The sequence below is a fragment of the Natator depressus genome, chromosome 2 (assembly GCF_965152275.1).
Source record: "Natator depressus isolate rNatDep1 chromosome 2, rNatDep2.hap1, whole genome shotgun sequence".
NCBI lineage: Eukaryota > Metazoa > Chordata > Testudines > Cheloniidae > Natator > Natator depressus.
In genome coordinates this window covers 101,453,615-101,474,697 of record NC_134235.1, presented here as the reverse complement: position 1 = coordinate 101,474,697, position 21,083 = coordinate 101,453,615, and the positions used below count along the sequence as shown (strand labels likewise).

Genomic DNA, 21,083 nt, shown 5'->3' with positions numbered 1-21,083 from the left:
TTCCCTTTAATTATCTTCTACTTCTATTGCTCCAACAGGTCCTTGAGGAAAGTAGGCCTGAATTTGAAAAGTTCCATGTAGCCGTTAGGGTCAAAGTGCCTTTTGAAACTATTTATTCAAGGAATTTATTGAGCCTTTGCTCCATCCAGACTATGCCTGAGAAATAGTGTAGTCCAGAGATACCTTTTCTTCTTTTGATGTGGACCTCAGAGTAGAACAGCCCCAAGGAAACTCAGGTTAAGTTAGGGTAACAAAATTCTGACATAGAGAGGGCAATCTGATATGCATGAAAATATCCACCACGCTGGAGAGGAAATCAGGCTGTGCCTTAAGTGTTTGATGGTTAGTGTTTTCTCCTGTAACCAGTGCATGATTTAAAAAATAAATAGCATTTGTAAACCCTTACTCTGGAGTGAAACAATTTTGTACTTAATGAACTCCTTGTGTTGGACAGCCTTTCACAGAACACTGTGAAATGATCAAAGCTTTCACCTTCCATATAATGCATTTTAGTTTGTCTGCATTTGGTCTAGTAAACTTATCTACAAGAAATGCTTTGTCTGCATGTATGATCTCTCTCTATAGCTACTATCATACTAACCTCACAGTTTCAACATTCAAGTTTTTGAATATATACACAATACATTCAAATGCACATGTATATAATTTAGCTCTCATACATAGTTACATTAAGGTAATACTATTCCTTGCATGTAACCAGTTAGATTTAGGATTTTATTTAGTTTTCTACCCCACATCAAAGGTGTGCGCGCATATATTATATATAACAGAGAGAAACAAGATGACCAACCATGTATAAGCTTTTGCTTATCTATTCAATTTTCCTTTATGTGATTGCTCACAATAAAAGTCATCATTATAGTTTAACAGTGATTGTATATTGAGGACTACTTTTTGCTAATAATTTGTTGATTAATTCAAATCGTTTATATGCACCCAATGGTCCAAAATAATCTGATGCTTTATTGGAGGAAAGGTGAAATTAAAGCAAATCAGCAACAAAATAAGGCCATATTTAACTAACTTAAATATGACCATTTAAACTAAACTAACAGAATAGTTTGGCAATCTCAACATAAAATGAGAAAAGTTTCTGCTAGTACAAAAACAGTGACATCTTGTGGAGATATACAGAAATGATTTTTCATAAGGGTACAGCAAACTATTTTGATGACTCTAATGCTTATGCACTTAAAAGAAACACTAGTAAAGAGTTTAATACATATATCAATAATATTTGGTAGAAATTAGGCTTTATTGCTTTTATAATGAAGAATGCAAATTTTAAAAAATAAAAAGCAAATAGCTGTTATGAAAAAAAAACCCACCACCCTCAAAAAATAAACCATACAGAGTGAAGTGCAGTCCAAAAAGCTCTGCAACAGTCTCATTTTCTGAAAATGGTTGGGTTATTCATCATCTCAAAAGTTTCACTCATAGAATATAATAATTATGACTTAAGGGGCATATTATCAGACACTAAAGGATTTATGTTGGAAAGACATGTAGTCAAACATAAAACATCTGTGATAAAATGAGATCAATATAAGATATTTTAAAAAATGTACAAATACATCTCCTTAACAGAGAAGCATGGATTGGCTATGATTTTTCCTTCAGTGGATGAAAGACGATGCCAAATAATCTATTACACATATTTCTTGAAAAGGCAAACTTATGCACAACGGGAAATAAAAATAACATATGCAGTATCCCAATACAGTACATAAAATTTAGACCCCTCAGATTGTATCGTCTCAGAGAATATCACGTTCTGGGGCAGACCCTCAGCTGATGTAAAGTGCCACAGCTCCACTGAAGTGGATGGGACTATTTTAATTTACCGCAGCTGAGGATCTGCGCCTCTGTTTTTTACAAGTTTTGTATCCAACAATCTGGTTCATAAAAAACATAAAAGATGCCTGCTGGAAGATGATGGATTTTCCTACTGTAACATTAAATTGTTAGTCTTCTTTCTTTTTACCTGAGTAACTTACGTAAACAGATTACAAGGCAATTTAAACATATTAGCTAATACAATGTTTACTGGACTTTTGATATATAGAAATGTACCTTGACACAATGTATTTGGAATTTTATATATACAAACTGGATAGGAACTTTTAAAACATATTTACTGAACAGCAATGTCTGATGTTCTGTACAAATCAGTAGGTGCAATGGAATTATTTACAGAAATTTTTTACAGATTTTGTGCAACTTAACTTCCATGTGCATTTAAAGAACAGCTGTCAATGTAACAGAATTCACATATCTGTTAATATTTACTGATGCTAGGAATGGAGAATACAGAAAAGAGGACAACAGCTCCTAAAGTAATACTGTGCTATGCAGACATCTGTACATCATTCAAATAGTGCATATTATCAATGTTTGAGGATGAGTAATATATAGCAGCAAATACGGACAATGGCATTTACATTATCTAGGTTTTTTATACTGTATGTAAGTGGGAATGAATATTCCTATAGAGGAGCAACAAGGAAATAATTTGAATCTTTTAGGAAATTATTTACTATTAAATAAGCTTTCAGTTCAACTTGCAGGAGAACAGTGCAGTTGGAAAAAAATCCTTTACAGTAGCGATCAAATCATTCAGAAGCATTGTAAATTCAAAGGTAAATTCAGTTTATTTTCTACTTGTAGCAATTGAAAAAAAGTAAAAAAAAAATCAACATGAAGAAAATGAAGTTTATTTTACTTTTGATGATATTATCAATAAAGTGTAGTTGTCTCTGTTACTTCTCAGATGTTCCCTGCTCCTTTTTGTGCTCTTACTCCATTTTTTTTTTTTAGTTTTTCTTTCTTTAGCCCAACCCAAATATATTGTCATTTGAAGCACAGTTTGTGACCTTAAATAAATTCTCAGAGTGGCATGGGTGAAAAAACTGTAGGAATACAGTCATTTTTACGAGGTAAGCTTGGAGTAACTCGGAGGAGAAAATTTACGCTTCAAGTACTTGAGAATGTAAAGTGGAAGACAGCTTACAACAGTGATAGCTGACACTTTCCACAGGAAGGTCACAGTCATGATAAAGGCAACATCTGCAAAAATAAAAAAGAGAAAATAAGTTATAAGAGGTGGTAGTGTAGATTCTTGGACTTCCATGGTGAAAAGACATTAAATAGTTATAAATTGTTTTCATATGCTATTATCCAAGACTGTGCTATAATTAACACTGACTAAATCAGGAATACAATTGTAAGTTCTAAGTGTTCCCCTTTACCATTATTATTTGTTAATGCTATCTAATCAATTTGGGCCATATGGGGTTTTAGAGCCTCTTTATGCCTCTCCAGTCCTTTTACTCAGAATAAAGTGGCTGAAGTGAGGGTAAGGCTCTCAACTAAGAATCAGAATATTTGCAATGTACAAAGTGGTAGACTCTTGCATGTCCTGCTTCTCTGGTACAGAAAAGTTTTGCTTTTGATCCCTACTTTATAAATTCTCATTAGGAAAAAAATCAAACTCACTAATCCATTTAAGGGTTAGGATAATTTTTTCATGTTCGTGTGGTTTCTCTTCTTCTTACCATGTCTTCCCCAAAATATAATCCAAATTCACACTCAGAAATTTTAATATTAAAACATATTTTGAACCCCCCCTCCATTTTTTCGATTCATGTTCTATGAACTAGACAGTTAGACCCAACATTCCTTATACTATAGACGTGAAAATCAGCCAAAAACCAGAAAGAATATTCACAGGAGAAAACACAGCATTTAATGACATCACCATTTGTATAAATAGCAGCAAGCTGAGGCACATTTTCTGTGGGTCATCAACAGAGATGATGGTTGTAGAAATGAAGATCAAGTCAGGAGAATAAAATTACTTTGGTCCCCTACCCTTGTGCCTCAATTATTAGAAGAGATAGGGTTTACATTAGTCCTACTCATTCAGCAATGCTAGACATCTCACTTCTAATCTTCTGGGACATTTTGGAACTGCTAGAGAAATCCTAGTCAGATTTGTAAAATTCAGATTATATTCCAATCATATGCAAAGGCCACAAAGCCAGGTATCTTCGAAAACACATAGTTAACTTACATATAATTTATAATGGGCTTATAAAAGAAGTCATAGTTTATTTACTCATGAACACTAGAAACAGCAATGTCTTTTTAAAGTGAGTTTGGCTTTGTTTCTCTATTGTATTTTTTATCTTTGAGGAAACTGTAACTCTACCTACCTAAGAAAGCTCCAAAAGATACTCTGCCTATACCTGTTACATAGAAAGAAAATAAGAAAGGGACAGATTTATAGAAAAACAAGGAAATTAGAAAAGATTAGCTATACAAAATGAAATAGGTAAGAGAAATCGGGAAGATATAAGTGGTGTTAATCAGAATAATATCACACTATGTGATACAGTTGAAACAATATGGCATTTTGAAAAGTTTAGTATATTTTAAAAATTATTTAAAAACACAAGTAGCCAGACAGTTCCCTCCAAGTTATATCATTTGAAGAGACTCAAAAGTGTAAGTTATTATATCAACAGTCAAATGAATCTTACAAGTTTAAAACTGAGTTCAAATTCACTTCAGAAAGATGCAGCATGAGAAATGTTAATGCTCTGGTAAGTCTAATTATTATTAGTCAAACTATGCCCCTCGCAAAACATACAGGATTTAGTGTCAAGTCTGCCTAAATATCCTACAAGTCTGTAGACTGTATATTGCAGAGATGTGCATAATAAGCCCAATTCTACACTCATCAGCAATGAGTAACTTGCCTAAGTTAGAACAGCAGGATAGAGTCAAATATTTTTAGCTTTTATCTTTCCAATGTTCATATGTCATCAAATGTGTGATTTTTATTACTTTTAGGAGTTAAACATGCTCATTCAAAAGAAATATATTAAAAAACCCTTTATTAATTTAGTTACAAGTTCTTATTCATATAAAAATAGAGTGGGACGTGGCTTATCTGAATATGTTATCCAAAAACTTCATTTTCTGACTGACTACAGGCAGGGAATTGTGTAGTCTGGAAAAATCCTGGTCAGGAGAGAAAGACACATGGGTCTCTAGCCAAGAGAGGTGATGGCTGAAGCGACAGGAGGCTAGAGTGGGTGCCCTCAAGGGATCAGAGAAGGGGAATACAGGTGCAGTTTCCCTGAACTGTGACAGAAATAAATGCTTTCTTGGTGTTGAATAAAGTTATGGCCATTTGACCAAAAGTTCCAAATGTGTGTCTATTCTCACTGGCCCTTTGCCACGTGCAGTCCTTCTGTGGATCTTCAGTTGCCAACCCACCTACTCCCATTTAAAGCCTCTGTCCACAAAGCGAAAGCCCAGCAAGATCCAGAAGGATGCATAGTAGACACATCAAACCCAATAGGTTCATGGTGGCATAATTAAAATGCACCTCTCCTGACATCTAGGAAGTAACAGGAGTACCCAAAGGCAGGAGGTGGAGCTTTTTCAAAGGATATTGGTAGAAAGTGTCACTGCTACAATATTTGCACACTATCCAGAGGATAATGTGTGGGGATTTGAGAGACAGAAGGAAAGAACATAGTTTTATAAGACCCAGAATCAACTAGTTAATATTTAAAGTAAGATTTTACTTTGAAAAGTGAAAGGGTAAAAAATGGCAGCTTCTTACTAAATAGATCTGTTTCCTATGAGTATTCACTCTTAGCTACAGAAAACCTTAGGATAGAGAGATATCGACTGACTTGCATGAGGAAGGAAGCTTTTAGTGATATTTACTCCTGTTAGCACTTCAGAGCCAATGTAGTTAAGAGAGAAGGAGTTGTATTCTATTCAAAATTCCTGTCGATTACACCTGTGAAATCACACTGAAGGCTAACCGAATTATACAGGTGTCACCGAGGGAACAATTTGACCTGCAAAATCTTTTTTGTTTTAAATCACAGTAAGAAGGAAAAGACTGACTCTCAGATCCTAGGCAAGGTCTGCAGGATTTGCAATTCAATTTTTCCCACCCTCTAGCCCCCTTTGTCCTGTAAACTGAGCACACACGACACAGAGTTGTATTTTAGAAAACGGTACTTCAAAAATGAGTGTGCATTTTCACATCAAAGTATGCCTTATATAGCAGGAGGATTCTACTGGGCATTTTCCAAGATTACTCCTTGAATTCCTGTCCCCCGCAGATTTCTTTGTTGCCCCGAAGAAAAATGACTTTCTGACAAGAAACCAAAGAGAAGCCGCTAGAATAGTCACGCGTCCCTTCCCAGCAGTGCAGGCATGTCATTTGGGGTGCCTGGAGCAGCTGGGGGAGATGTAAATACTGCAGAGAGGAAGTGGCAGGGGCTGGGGATGCCACAGCTTCTGGCTCCTACCCTGCACTAGGCTCACCTGCTAGTTCTGGCTGGGCAGGGCAGGAAGGGACTTGCTCTTCCCCTGCAAGGAGTGGCTGGGTCTAGGGAAGATACACCCTCAGAAACCTTCTCCGGGTGCAGGAAGCTCTGCATCCCCCATGCTTCCAACTCCCATCGCTCCTCAGCCATGGAGGACGGGGCACTGTACAGGGAGCTGCTCCCCATCTGCCAAACCCCCGTGCATCTGGACTGGTCCATATGCAGAATTTTAAAGTACTGTGCGCACATTTTTTTTTGGCACAAACTTCCCTGAGGAGTACTAGATGGACAAAAGACCATGAGACAAGGTATGGCATATTGTAATTTAATTTAAGAAAAATAAATCTTAGCGTGAGTTTCCTCTGAAAATGGCAATTAAGGATTTTCCTACGAAGTCTCCTGTTTCACACTAATGCCTTCTAATCTAGTGATACACAAACCCTTTTATGCTCTTGGATTGGATCTAATGAGACTCATTTGGACTGGCTTCTTCCAGGAACCAACAGAATAAACCTTCAGCTCTAGGCAAAGTCCTAGAACCTGATAACCTGCCACACACATGGACAAAATGCCTCCTTATTATACTAGTCTGACCTTCATATCTGGTTTAGGTCTCAAATGATATAATTTATATTGTTTTAGTCATTAGTGGGTATTTGATTACGAAGGCTTTAGGGGAGGGACTCTCAGGTTTGGAAAGTGCCTAGCATATTAGGTGTTGCTGTAATCTAGGCAACAGCAATGCCCATTACAACAGACTGAAATTAAGGGAAGTCCATTGTAGGTCGTATCTAAATTGCACAGGGAGAAGATGCATGGAGAACACTGAATACTGCAGGCCTTCACTGTACCCAGGTTTGGCCAGTAGTAATATTTTTCTGGACATTTCCCTAGTCCCTCGTTGAATATTTTTATTCGCTATATGAAAAATGATGATTTAAACTGGGAATGTCTTTTTGGACTGTTTTTGCCACCTTATCAAATAGACTTGAATATTATTGACATAATATTAAAATACATTTTATTTACTATCTAGAGACTTGAAATCAACAAATTAATAACAATTTATTTATATTTCTGGAAATCTTTTTATTTTATGGGAGTAAAACATTCATACGTCATCAGGGTTTCTCTCACTAAAACACTTCCCTGCCCTGCAGAGGCCTGAGCCATTGGTGCACCTCGGTCCCTTCTGTCGTCTGCCTGTGGCACACAACAGCTTTCTGAAAACTGTATGACTTTGGCCTAATTGTGGTGCTTGGGGTGGGGGTGGCTGGGTGGTGTGGGGGCCTGGGACATACACTAGGTCAGACTAGATGATCTGGTGGTGTCTTCTGGCTTTAAACTCTATGACTCCGAGACTTGGTCCACACTACAGAGTTAGGTGAAAGCAAGGCAACTTACGTCAACCTGACTATAAGCGTCTACACTAAAATTTTGCTCCTGCTGCTGTAACTTGCCTACTACACCAACTTAATAACTCCACCTCCACCAGAGGCGTAGAGTCAATGTTGATGTAGTTAGGTTGACACAGTGTCCGTGTAGACACTGCATCGCTTACATTGCTGTTGTAAGCTTTCAGACTGTTGCTGGCTTTCAGAAGCCATCCCACAATGCCCCACACTGACAGTTCAATCACTGCAGGTGAGGACGTGCGCTGCCAACTCAAGGAGCAAAGTGTAGACATACACAAGCGATGCAATTACTGTAGCGGCTATATGCTGACATAGTTAGGTAGACTTAATTTTGTAGTGTAGATGTGCTGTGAGGCCAGGTCTACACTACAAACGTACATCGGTATACCTATGTTGCTCTGGGGAGTGAAAAATCCACCTACCCCCGAGCGATGTAGTTATACTGACCTCACCCGCAGTGTAAACAGCACTATGTCAATGGGAGGGCTTCTCCCCTCGACATAGCAACCACCGATTAACTACGCCAACGGGAGAAGCTCTCCCATCAGCGTAGTAGCATCTTCACTAAAGTGCTACAGTGGTGCAGCTGTGCTGCCGCAGCTTTTTAAGTGTAGACCTGCATTTAGGGTATATCCAAACTGCAATAAAAACCCCATGGGATCAAGCCTTAGAGCTCAGACCAGCTGGCTCAGGCTGTGGGGCTATAAAATTGCTGTGTAGACATTTGGGTCTGGGCTCTAGTCCCAACCCAAACCTCTACTCTGTAATTTTATAGCCCTGCAGCCTAAGCCCCATGAGTCTGAGTCAGCTGACTTAAGCAAGCTAGGGGTCTTTTGTTGCAGTGTAGATCTACCCTGAACGTTTTGAAAACTGGTTCTTTAGAATGTTTTTTCATTAAATTACACCCAATTTCAGTACTGTACGTCTAATAACTACTCAAAGCTGATTCAAGATGAAAAGCAGTTTGAATTTGTCACTGAAACGAAGCACAGTGAAAAAAGCTTATGCGTCTTGAATAAAATTTTTTCACATAAACTATATAAAAATCTGTTACAAATCCTACAGAGAAACAAATGATAAAGCATTTTAGAGTTCATCATGAATAATGTCTTTACATACAAGTTAAAGTCATATTCTACTGCCTGAAGCTGATTCACAAAGTATAATATTACTCATATTTACATGAGTAACATGCAGCTAAAAAGAGAAAAAGATTACAAAGAACTGTATGTTAGAAAGTATACTTTTGCAGGCAAAGATTTTCTACTGCTACTCACCAAAATATTCATTGAGAAATGCAAGAGAGGCCACATAGCAGCCAAGACTGAAGAATTCAGCTACCACCATTAACCAGTGCCACGTTCGTATGGTCAGTGCAACCATCAAGAGTTCAGTCAAGATTAGGGCAGTAAAAGAAATTGCAACAACATGTACAAACTCAGATTCAAAAAGGAGAAGGGCTCCATACATCAGAATGCCACCTAGAAAAGGAACACAACATGTTACACAGTCAATCTGTAACTATATTTTGGGTCATTCATCTTTACAAATGCATGCTGAAAATGTATCAGTTATCGTGAAAACTTTCTCTGTTAATTTCTTACATAAGAACAGCACTAACTTTTATTTTACATTCTGTGTGTAAAACAAAAGAATAAAAATAAGATGGTTAAAAATTAAAATATGACTATTAGAACATTAAACACATTTCAGTGTAATGCATCTGATCAACCATTAATTACATTTTCAACAATCTCTCATTTATTTGTAGCAGTAGACAAATGAGGTTAATTACTCTTAACTGATTACCTAATTCAGATTTCTTAAACAGTACTTCTGTCATTCAATGAAAGAAAACTACTGTGGAGTGTATGCAATATGATAAGCACTTGTTAAAATTTTTTTGGATTAGCATTTAAGTAAAAACAGGTCAGTTTTTAGGCAACATACATCAATAAAAATACCATATGCTAAAATATCGATTTACGAGATAAACAGAAAACAATATATATAACTGTGGATGAAATTTTAAGCTTTGAGAATTTAACCTGGAGCTGAAAAAACATTGTTAATAGTAGACAAAAAAATCTTTAGTCTAGTAAAATTAGGGATCTCTCCTACCTTGGTAAATACTGATTAAAACCCAGATGAGGAAGGTTTTAAACGACAAAGATCTTCCCTAGAGGAAACAAGTAAGACAGGTTAGTTAAGTACAGTAGAAAAATCTACTTGATTTGTAGATTTTCAGAGTAGCTAGATGTTCATCAGAGTTACTCTTTCAAAAGCAAATATTAATTTTACAACTACGCAGAGAAAATTTTACATGTGACATGGGCCACAAAGTTTTTGTTGGATATGAATTTCCAGGATTAGTTTCAAATTTGTGTGGAAAACTCATAATTTTGGCCAAAACTGGTGAAACTATTGTAGAATATAAATAGCAAACCTGCATTTTACATTTAACTGTTATTGGTTCTTTTAGAAAGGCTATAGTTATACTATAATTGTTACTTGGTTTGCTTTTAAATTTTTTGGGGAGGATTTATATCTGTCAATTCTGACGTATACATGGGACAACTGCAATCGTAAGTCTCAGAGACACCAAACAAGACCATAGTTAATCTAATCTAGTATACACTAACCATCCCTTTAAATAGACAACATGGGTGAGGTAATATCTTTTATTGGACCAATTTCTGTTGGTGGGAGAGACAAGCTTTCCAGCAACACAGACTTCTCTTCTTCAGGTCTGAGAACGTTTCCCAGTCCTGAAGAAGAGCTCTGTGTTGCTCGAGAGCTTGTCTCTCCCACCAATAGGAGTTGGTCCAATCAATTAAAGATATTACCTCACGCACTTTGTCCCTGGCGCTGACAGGGCTACAACATTGTATATTACTTTAAATGTCAGGTAGCCTTTTGCTAAGATACAGTGCCCATTTTTACTCATTAAAACTCTGAGAGCTTACTACTTTAAAAGTTTCTGTAGATTACTTCCTTACCCAATAATTTTTGTCTTCCTGTGGCAGTAAACAAATCATGGTCCCAATCAAAATTCATTGGCTTACACATGTATAAATCAAAGAACACATAATTTTGTTTGCATGTGTATATGCATATGTTTCATGCATCCTATGAATGGATTTATGAAACTCGTTAGGGCTTAAAAGAAAGTGCAAGCAATGAAAATATAAGCAGGCATAAGAAAACATCTGTTTCTGCCCATGAAAGAGCTGATCACACCAGCACAGATGTGAATCTGCACTCAGCAAAGAAATGGATTTCAAAACAGCCTGGCCACAGACAGTGATGGATTAACCCATTCTGTTGATCTAGACCAGGGGTCAGCAATCTTTGAGAAGTGGCATGCCAAGTCTTCACTAATTTATGGTTTCGTGTGCCAGTAATAAATTTTACAATTACAGGGGCCCCTCAATGGAACCCCAGACTGGCAGCGGGCTGAGCAGGGCCAGTGGCCAGGACCCCGGCTGGCAGGGGCCCGGGTGGCTGGAACCCCAGACCAGCAGCAAGGTGAGCGGGGCCGGCGGCTGGTATCCCAGGCCGGCAGCAGGCTGAGTGGGGCCGGCGGCCGGAACCCCGGCTGGCAAGGGGCCGGTGGCCGGAACCCCAGACCAGCAGTGGGCTGAGTGGCTCAGCCTGCAGCAGGTCTGGGGTTCCGGCTGCCGGCCCCACTCAGCCCGCTGCTAGCCTGGGGTTCCTTTCACCAAGGCAGGCAGTGGGCTGAGTGGGGCCAGCGGCCGGGACCCCGGCTGGCAGCAGTGTGTAAGTAAAAATTGGCTCGTGTGCCACACGTTGCTGACCCCTGATCTAGACTGAGACTAAAAACGTTACTCTGGCCTGATACAGCTTAGGATAGATAGTAAAAAGTGTACTCCTTATCCTGGTAAATTGCCTAGAATATGGGTACCAAATGAGGTAAACAGACAAAACAGTCAGAGTATGTGCAAGAATGCACTGAACACTATTATCCAAATGATTTCATAGCCAACACGAAATACACATCCAAGTGTTTGTGCCAATGAATGCCACTAGGTGGCCAGCCATCACATGGTTGTCAAAAGCTTTGGAAGCACAGTAAGATTGCCAGTGATGGACAAACTGACTATCCAGTCACAACATCTTAAGGACCTAGCTAGAGATTGATCTGGGTTGTGTTTAATCTGCAAGGAGATTATGATCCTTTTGGAGTTGCCATGATGATCTCCTTTGGCCTAAGGAATAGAACTCCTGAAACTATTATTAAACATGGATGGCCTGTACAACAGCTCAAAGAGCAAGCGTAGCAGGATCTTATTTCAGCAACCAGGTTTACCCTTTTTAAATATTATGCTAAAGTTTTGTGTAACAAAGCAGTAAGGCTTCTCACCAGATGAAACCACTGAGGGTATAGCTAGTTCAGTACATTTGATAAGTGTTTTTAAAAATCATTTGGTTTTAAGAGCTCTTTTGTGCCCGAGATATTTGGAATGGGTCTTGTTTACCAGAACAATTGAGAATAATTATGATGCACAACTGCACACTAAATAAAGCAGGGTATGAACACTATACACAAACAGAAGTTGGGTTATGAATAAAGAATAAGTTAATGGAGATAATACTGAAAGAACAGACCACCATAGATCTTTAAAAATACCTGGCTGTCATACTGTTTGCTGTACCAAAAGAGATTATCCAGTTCTACCTAAAATTATCAAAAAAAGCCTAACTTCTCCTTAAAATTGTATTTCTAAAATTAAAACAATTTTAAACTTAGAAACCACCCATAAATTATATTGTATTATGTTATTTCACCTAATGAATAACAACAACAAAAAACAACACCTGGAAATCATATGGCCTAGTTATGAGTTTGTCTTACCTGGAACATCTCCACAAGGTGAGTATAATAACCTGAAATTATTTTTGGGCATACTAGAGTCAAAATGAATATAATGTATATCTGAACACTTTGTATATTCATACCTTGGTGAGGTCCTTATAAAGTTCTGGATATAGCAATGCCATTTCTGGCTTCACATCCTGATCCAACACTAAAGAGAAGACTGGAAACATAGTGTATATGGTTGCATACCTTAGAAAAAGCATATAAATAGTCTGTTTGTAAAAATCATTAAGTAGTACTCTTTATAAGCAATCTATTAACATCAAATAATCCTTTTACTGTGATTTTTCAAGTTTGAGTAAATCTGGTTGAGTGAATATTGTAGTGGTCAGCTCTGGGCAACTTACCCATGTAAGTTTAACAATACTAAATTACATGGTCCTGGGCTTCTTCTGAGAGCTGCCAATTGTGCAAAATTGTAGAACATGGCTACATTAAGAAAGTTTAGATAAACCAACCACCTAACTTATTTCCAGTCACCAAAGTCAATAATCCACTTTTGTAACCAGGTCTTTAAAAGGAGAAAGACAAGACAACAAATCCACTGTTGCATCTATTATTCTTAGCATCTTTGTAATGTAAATGCAATATGAAAACAAATACGGAAATATAGAATTTGGCAACAAGTGTTGTCATGTCCATGAGGATCTCAACAGCCCAACCAGGAGGCTGGATTTTTGATAAACACATGCTGTCTTAGGACCACAAATGATTTTTTTTTAATATGGTTTTCTAGACGATTTGTAAATGCTTTAAGGACTTTTACTATATGCCTATGCTGTGCCTAAGACCCTGACTTGACTGGGGCCTTTAAGTGCCACTGATGTCAACAGAAAAATGGAGAGAGAGTTTTCTAATTTATGAGAGCACTCTGTTTGAAAAACAGCTAGATTAATAATTAAATATACAGGCATCATCATAATGTCATATGTGACTTAAAAGGACTTGTTTCAGGAACACTTTGAGGAGTTCTGCCTTGCAACTGCACAGGATCCAGTCATGCTTGACTCTGAGCTGTGACTTGAGCACATGATCTCTTTCATCCAATACTATATTCTCATTCTTCTTGATTGTTATGCAGATTCAAAGCCAGGGCCAAAATTCCTTAATACCCGTGAAGAGTTTTGAAGTCTTCAGATGCTCCATAAGTAAAAAATATTGTAAGACAATCATGCTGGGCTGTTAACAAGGCACAGTGTTTTCACCCCACCTATGCTTGCAACCATGGCTATTTCCAACATGTGAAGCAGAACAGAGTACATACATTCCAGCCTCAGAAAGGAAAGACATTTCAGGGTGGAAAAGGGGTGGAACTGGAAACTGATAATGGATAAAGGTCCATACTCATGAATAAAATGTGTTACGTTCAGTTAAAATTGAACTGCTTCACTAAGCTGGATATGCTCTGTTATGTGCAGCTCACTTGCTTTTGCAGTTGCGATAATGCAGGCGTTTGGACCACAGGCTTTGATGCTGAAATGCACATCAAACTTAACTTTTTGCCTTTTACCAATACACCTCAGTATTTGGGATTTTTTTTCTTTAGAGGATTAGCTACAAGGCCATGCCAATGGGATGCTTGGTATCTTGCGCTGCTTTTGAGAGGTTCAGCACTGAGGAGTGGTAAAGGAGGTTGGGTTGCTTTGTGATCCTCTGCTACATGGATGCTGTTTTGCTCATACCAGCACCTGTTAGTTCATCAATCACAAATGCACGAGGAATGGATCAGAAACCAATATTTTCTTTAAAAAAGTTATTCGGAAATAAATGTTACCTGGTATTGTAACTATTGATTTCAACTTACCCTACCATTAGGAATCCCTGGTACAAAGGGATAGAAGCAAAATAGAAGACTGAAGAAAATACAGCCTTGAAAAAAAGAACACATATTTTAAAACTATGCATTAGTCAATTACCTTTTCTTTTCTTTTTTACTATCCCTCTGTATGCAGTGCAGTGCACTACAATAAATCAAATTAAATGATTAATTTAAAAACTTTCACAATAAATATTTTTAAGGGTAATGACATTTTGTGGGCATTATAGAAACATAAAAGTTTAAATACCTGCATAGTTGAAATAATAAGGCCCCGGTGCATGACAAATTGACCAAGTGCTGCTGATCTTTTGTAACTATTTCGACCATGAACCATCAGCAGCCTGCCTATGTGTTTAAATTGTGTGATAGAAAAGTCAGCTGCCAGGGAAGCTTGTTTTCCCTCCTAAAGCAAAAACAAAATACAACATTTTAAAAATGTTACATTTTATGCAGAAAAGGATCTTGGAAAGCACAGTGTCTTAAGAGATTAATAATAAACAAAATGTTCAGATTTCAAAATTTTAATAAGCAACCAATTTGTAACTGCAAAATTCACTCCTGCTTCATAAGAGATAAGATTAAGATTCTGTCATGGGTATTTTTAGTAGAAGTCAAGGACAGGTTACGGGGCTGGCCATCATCTGCTACTCTGGTTGACCCGGGACTGGCCGCTGCTCCTGCAGCAAGGGCTGACCTAACCCTCCCACCTCCGGCTGTTTCAGCCCTGGGGCTGCTGCTCCGATGCTGACAGCTGTGCCAGCCCTGCCACTGCGGAAGTCGTGGAAGTCCCAGAAAGTCACTGAATCTGTGACAGAATCAGACCCTTAATAACAGAGTTTTATCAGCATTGCAATGTATTTAATGTAAAATGCAAACTGCTGTATATTGAATATATTGAACAGTCTGTGATGACTGCTACAAATAAGTACAATAACCCAAGTCTGTCTCTTTCCGTGCAACATACGTATTTTATACAAAATAACCTACAAGGATTGTGTTTTTCTTGATGTTTCTATACACAAGGTGAGAAAATATTAACACACAGATTTTATGACTTTTTGAAAAAATACTTAAACACTATTTGCATTGTACTGAAAAGTGTGAACTTTACCAATGTCTTCATTATAAGGCTGCTGCATAATTAATTACAATTTAAAAAGAAAGCTTCTAGTACAATATTGTTGAAATGACACGTAGGATAATTTACATGAAATTAGATAAGGTTACCTTGCCTTCGATTCCAATTCCACAGTCTGCTGCTTGGATCATGCTGACATCATTTCCTCCATCACCTGGAAATGCCATTGCACTATGCAGTTATTCATACTTTCCCCCTCTCTTTATGTCATGTTTTTAGTTATGTAGTGTGTATCGTTAAATTCTTGGAATTCGTGTATAGGTTAAAACAAATATAACTTCAATGATCAAGATATTTTTGCTTATACATTTTAAAAAACCTTCTCTCAATAGATCTTTTACTGTAAAGAAGTTGTAATATTTGGAAGTTTACTGCCTTGAAATGTTGACCTGTAACCATTCTGGTTCACTGTTGCCACCTACTCTCCAAATTTATCAAATTCTTGTTACTATGAATGAAACTAGCTCTGGCACTCACCTATTGCACAAGTGCGTTTTCCAGTGTGGTGTTGTAACAGTTTCACAATATGAGCTTTCTGGGTGGGTGAACATCGGCAACAAACTACAGCAGGGCACTGGCATGCCAGCTCTACAAATTCATGCTCGTAGTACTTCAGACAAACCTATGGAAAGGAACATATTTTATCCTATTTGACGTTCTGTTCTTAATCATGAGAGGCACCATAGTACAGGCTCATTTCATGAATAGAAAACACTTGATGGAAAAGGAAATCCCTCCTTCTGCCATAGAGTTTTGCTTGAGTGACATCAACAAAACAATTTTACCCACATTCTCTGGACCGTGGCTTTTTACTGTAAACTAGCACTCTTAGAGCTGTTTCATTGGCCCTAATAGAAGAGACAAAATTTCATATATTCACAGTACCAAATCATATTGCATACACCTTTCATTAATCTAAATCTGTCTTAAGCAACCGTCAAAGAACTAATACAATTTGGTTGTCTAGTAAAGTTGTTCTTGATTTATGGCTCAAGCAAAATTGCACTGGCAACGCTGAGATGCTTTAAAGTACAGGGGGAATTTTCAAAACCATTTTTTAAATAAATGAGGATATGAACAACCCTTTCCTTTTCATATAGAATTGTGCAACTAAATTACTTTTGATAGAAGCCCAGGTCTTACCTCTAGAGAGTCCCCAGATATCACCAAGGCACAGTCGTGCTTCCTTCTAAAAGCATTAAGTTCTAAGTGAGCTTCTCCTCGACTGATTACCTTCAATAAAAATACACACTCAAAATTAAAAGATTTAATTGTTAAACAAGTTTGAACTGAAATACCAGAAACCAGAGAAACCAAGACCAGAAAGCACAAGTTATTCAAAGTGTTCTACCCCAGCGTGTGTAACACCCAGGAAGTAGCTCTGCATGTGTCTTTCCCATCTTGCATGAAAGAACTGAGATGTGAAAGCAATCTTCAAAAAGGAGGCAAATCTGTGCAGGCAGCGCATTCAGTGCCTCACCAAAGTGGATCAGGCTGCAAAACCATACATATAAAATCTCTTAAGAACTTTATGTGGGATTGAGTCATTCAAGTTTGGTAACTCTAGATAAACCCTCTAACTCAGAAAAATGACATTGCTTAATAATGAATAAGATGTATCTGGAACAATGTGATGTGGCCACATTAGTGGTTCCATTAGTTTGGATGAGGAAAAGTAAAACCCTAAATTGTTCAAGAGGCACAGGAATACAATTACTTGTGTTAGTCCTTTTTGGAACTTGCAGCTGAAAATGTTTTCCTAAGCAGGCAATACGAAGACTAGTTTGGTATGAATAAGTACCATGGAGTCATATAACACACACAAATCATAACGAACCTCCTGGGGGTCAGAGAATATCATTATACAGTATTTTTATTCACACAATGTATCACAGGATGGAATCAAATTTGTGAAATGCAATATGGGTTCAAAGTGTACACAATATAATTTTATAAGGACCAAATTAAAATACAGAACTTGCAAAATTTACAATATAACCAGGTTAAAGTGTACCAATATAATTTTAAATACAAAATGTTGACTTTCAAGTAGACTTTTCTGCACTATCCTAGACAAGATACAGTTGTTAGTCTAGAAGAAAATTTCTAAAATGCTTTCACATGTGATTTGGGCCCTGTCAACATTGGCTGTCCCAATCAAATTTAAAATGGGCGAGCTTGAACAAAATTAAACTGATTTGGGATAACACTGTTCTTGGCCTACTGCAGACAGAATCAGAGGCTGCATGTCTTGAACCTGTCTCTCTCCAACAGTAGGAACCCCAGGTCTGGCTTCTGTTAGCATACAACTCCTTATGCTGGATTAACTGCACACAAAGATCTGCAGGGGCATTATGATGCAACTCAACAACAAAATGCTCCAAAAATAACAAATATGGAATTCTCTCTCCTTCCCTTCTAAACTAAGTGTGTGTTGGGGGAGGTTGAAGAGGGAGGAGAAACAAGCTCCTATTCTGTCTACCACCGGGGGCTGGGCCCTACTACTGGGTCTAGCATCACAGGAATCGAGAGGTGTCTTCACTCAGAACTCACTACTCAGCATGACACACTCTCTCTATAGTGCCACCTGTCAGCTAACAAAGAGAAAGAAAGTTTTTATGTTTGCGACATATCCATTTGTTTTACCATAGACAGAAACAACATCTAAAAGCCTTAAGAATAAATTAAAAGGAGCATTCACAAACCTAAAAAAATCTAACTTTTTTTTAATAGGAGTCTAAGTGGCAAACTCTTTGTTAATTGATATTTGGAATATCAGAGAAGACATTTTAACAATGACTATCAATCTAGTACAGTGACTTCTAGTAATTATTTCTTTACTGCACGTATAATATTATAAAATAAGCCATGGACATACCATATTTTTGTGATTTTTCAGGTTCCCCCCAAACTGATGATATTCAATTTAATATTTATTTCAATTGTCAGTCAGATTTAAGTACTGTAACATGCTAAAACATTTTTTTTTAAATTGTTTGTAAAATGCAGGCATAGACAAGATAGAATTCTATATAAATTCATTTTCTAACTAATTTAAAACTTTGTGTATTCTAAATTAACAGTTCCAAATTGATCTCTTATTACTAATCTAGGTAATGAAAATAAAAATCTAACTCAAACTAAATAGATTTTGTTCAGAAAGACTTAATTTGTAGTGTTACAACACGGAAAGGTCAACAAAAATTGATCTGAAGTTTTATCAGAAGCATTAATAATTGAATTGCAAATAGGAGTCTGCAGGGCCTAATTTGCTATTCTGATGGTTCAGAAGAAACTAAATTTACATGTAAATTATATTGAAATAATTATTTCTGTAGGTGCAAGTGGTTCATTTAGAACAAACAGACTTTATGTCTGATCAGACATCATCAATCAAGACCTAGGGAATCTTTATTTTTGTTTGAATTCAATATAGTTGATGTTATGAAAATATAACAAAATGTATATAAATACAGATATTCAGTTTGCATTTCTATTCATTTTCTTAAAGAGAGAAATGAGAAAATACAAGTATTTTAATTGAAGACTAATAGATTAATAATTCTGGTTTTCTGCTTTTGATTGGGACCCTTGTTCTGCAGAAGTAATGTGTTTGGACTCTCACTTATATCAGTGTAATTCAGGAGTAACGCAGTGGAAGTCAAAGGAGTTATACTAGTGTAAAACTGGTGCATTAGGACAAGTCCTTTATGAAACATCTGGAAGAAGTATCAATAAGTTCATACGTAACGCTTTATAACCTTCAGTCTTTAAACAGTCACCAACTTGAAGTACAATTTCTACGGAATTGTAATATGACGTCCACAATAACAGCACATCAACTCCTTATCATTAATCCTATTACCATGAATATCAAATTAATGATTAACAGCTGGCCACTTATTAAGCAATATTTATTTTACTCTAACTCTTATTTGATGAGGCCAATCTTAAAATATTATCTGGAACTATACTCACAGGTCTGAAAATATGAATATCTTGAGTTCTAGATACTAAGTGGGAACTTTTTGCAATACAAGTAGCTGTCTCCAGTTTATCTCCTGTTAACATCCATATCTGCAAAAGAATTTTAGAGTTAATTCAGTTGAACATTAAGACCTGTTCTCAAAAGCTGAATGATATTTGTATCTTCTTCAAATCTTCTCCTACTACTCTGCTGAACCTGATAACCAGGAAGGATGCATTGGCTACATATCTTTAAACCAAAGAAATTAATAGGCTCACTTTTACTATAATTGCACACAAAGGGTGAGATTACATGCTGTCCCTTTTAGGCACAGCACAGATTTTGCAGTTCAGGAGGAAAAGGAGGTGGGTGGGTTATGGAGGATTTAAACTACTTTTGCATCCTCCCGATCCTGGGCTGTTCCAAGAACTGGAGAGGCTCCTATGACCTACGTTACAGCAGTGTCTTGGGGCTGCCCTATGGGCTAGAGCATCACTCAGAATCTCTAGCACACAGCATACTGTGGCCCTGCCCTCAACACACCCTTCCTGCCCTCCCCCTTCTATTAGTGCTTGCAAGGAGGCTTGGAAGGTAGCCTTATGTCTGTCATCCACAATTCCTGTGCAGGAAGACTGCTCCCTCCCCTCCAGATGTAAGCTGTTCCGGTCCTCTTGGTCTGGGCACTATACAGTTATATGGGAAGACACAGTTCCTGACCCAAGGAGCTTACAATTTTAAAGGCCAAAGTTAAAAAGTTTGGGAAAGGACAAGTAAAATGGATAGGTTTAGGATTGGCACATATTTTGTTGGTTTTCTTTTATGTAGACAACCTATCCCCCACTGCTCCTCTACTTAGCCATTGTCAGTTATTCTTAAAATATAAACCATCCCCTTAATCACTGAAAGGAAAGGAGAGAAGGGGAGATGGGAAACACAAAAGAGGAAAAGTTGGCATGGCAAGTGAGTCAGAGAGACTGTGATGCAGAAAGGAGGGAGGAGACTGAAGCAAACAATCAGCAGAGAGTAAAGACTTTCCATTGTTTTATTTCTGGCACCTAGGGGAAGGAAGGAAGTCTCTGGTGTAAAGGAGGGACTACTGTGGCCTGTGGTCCCCTCATGGGTATAGAGGGGAAGAGATGCCCCCTACTAGGACATGTTGGATTTGTGTGGTGACAAGGAACCCTGCCCACACCTTAGGCCCTGTCCTACTACTGCTCCAAGCTATCTGGCCATATGGTGTCTATAAGTCTGGCCTGCCTCCAGGAGGTGCTGCTCTTCCTTCAGACCACATTCCAACATCTGATGGAAAAAAATGAGAATGTGGATTAAAGATGTTTGCTGTGGTCATTGACTTCACAAAGGCATTTGATTTGGTTTGGAGGGAAGCATTATGGAAAGTACAAAAATCATATGGAATTCCAGATAGGATAATTGCAATTATAGAAGTTATGTATGAAGTTATGTATT

The 21,083-nt window shown here is 37.5% G+C and overlaps 1 protein-coding gene across 2 annotated transcripts in view; it reads right to left on the bottom strand.

Moving 5' to 3' along the window:
• Nucleotides 1-1,403: 1,403 nt before the first annotated feature.
• ATP9B (ATPase phospholipid transporting 9B (putative)) overlaps nucleotides 1,404-21,083 on the bottom strand; it is a 283,165-nt gene continuing 263,485 nt past the window's right edge. For both annotated transcript variants that reach the window (XM_074944742.1, XM_074944743.1), the window contains exons 20-30: nucleotides 19,628-19,726; nucleotides 16,793-16,882; nucleotides 16,127-16,271; nucleotides 15,739-15,803; nucleotides 14,759-14,914; nucleotides 14,497-14,561; nucleotides 12,773-12,881; nucleotides 9,914-9,971; nucleotides 9,070-9,273; nucleotides 4,236-4,268; nucleotides 1,404-3,087 (exon numbers count right to left, since the gene is read on the bottom strand). In XM_074944742.1, coding sequence (XP_074800843.1) covers nucleotides 2,951-3,087; nucleotides 4,236-4,268; nucleotides 9,070-9,273; nucleotides 9,914-9,971; nucleotides 12,773-12,881; nucleotides 14,497-14,561; nucleotides 14,759-14,914; nucleotides 15,739-15,803; nucleotides 16,127-16,271; nucleotides 16,793-16,882; nucleotides 19,628-19,726 — 1,161 coding nt within the window. In that variant the 3' untranslated portion in view covers nucleotides 1,404-2,950. The remainder of the gene's footprint in view (nucleotides 3,088-4,235; nucleotides 4,269-9,069; nucleotides 9,274-9,913; nucleotides 9,972-12,772; nucleotides 12,882-14,496; nucleotides 14,562-14,758; nucleotides 14,915-15,738; nucleotides 15,804-16,126; nucleotides 16,272-16,792; nucleotides 16,883-19,627; nucleotides 19,727-21,083) is intronic.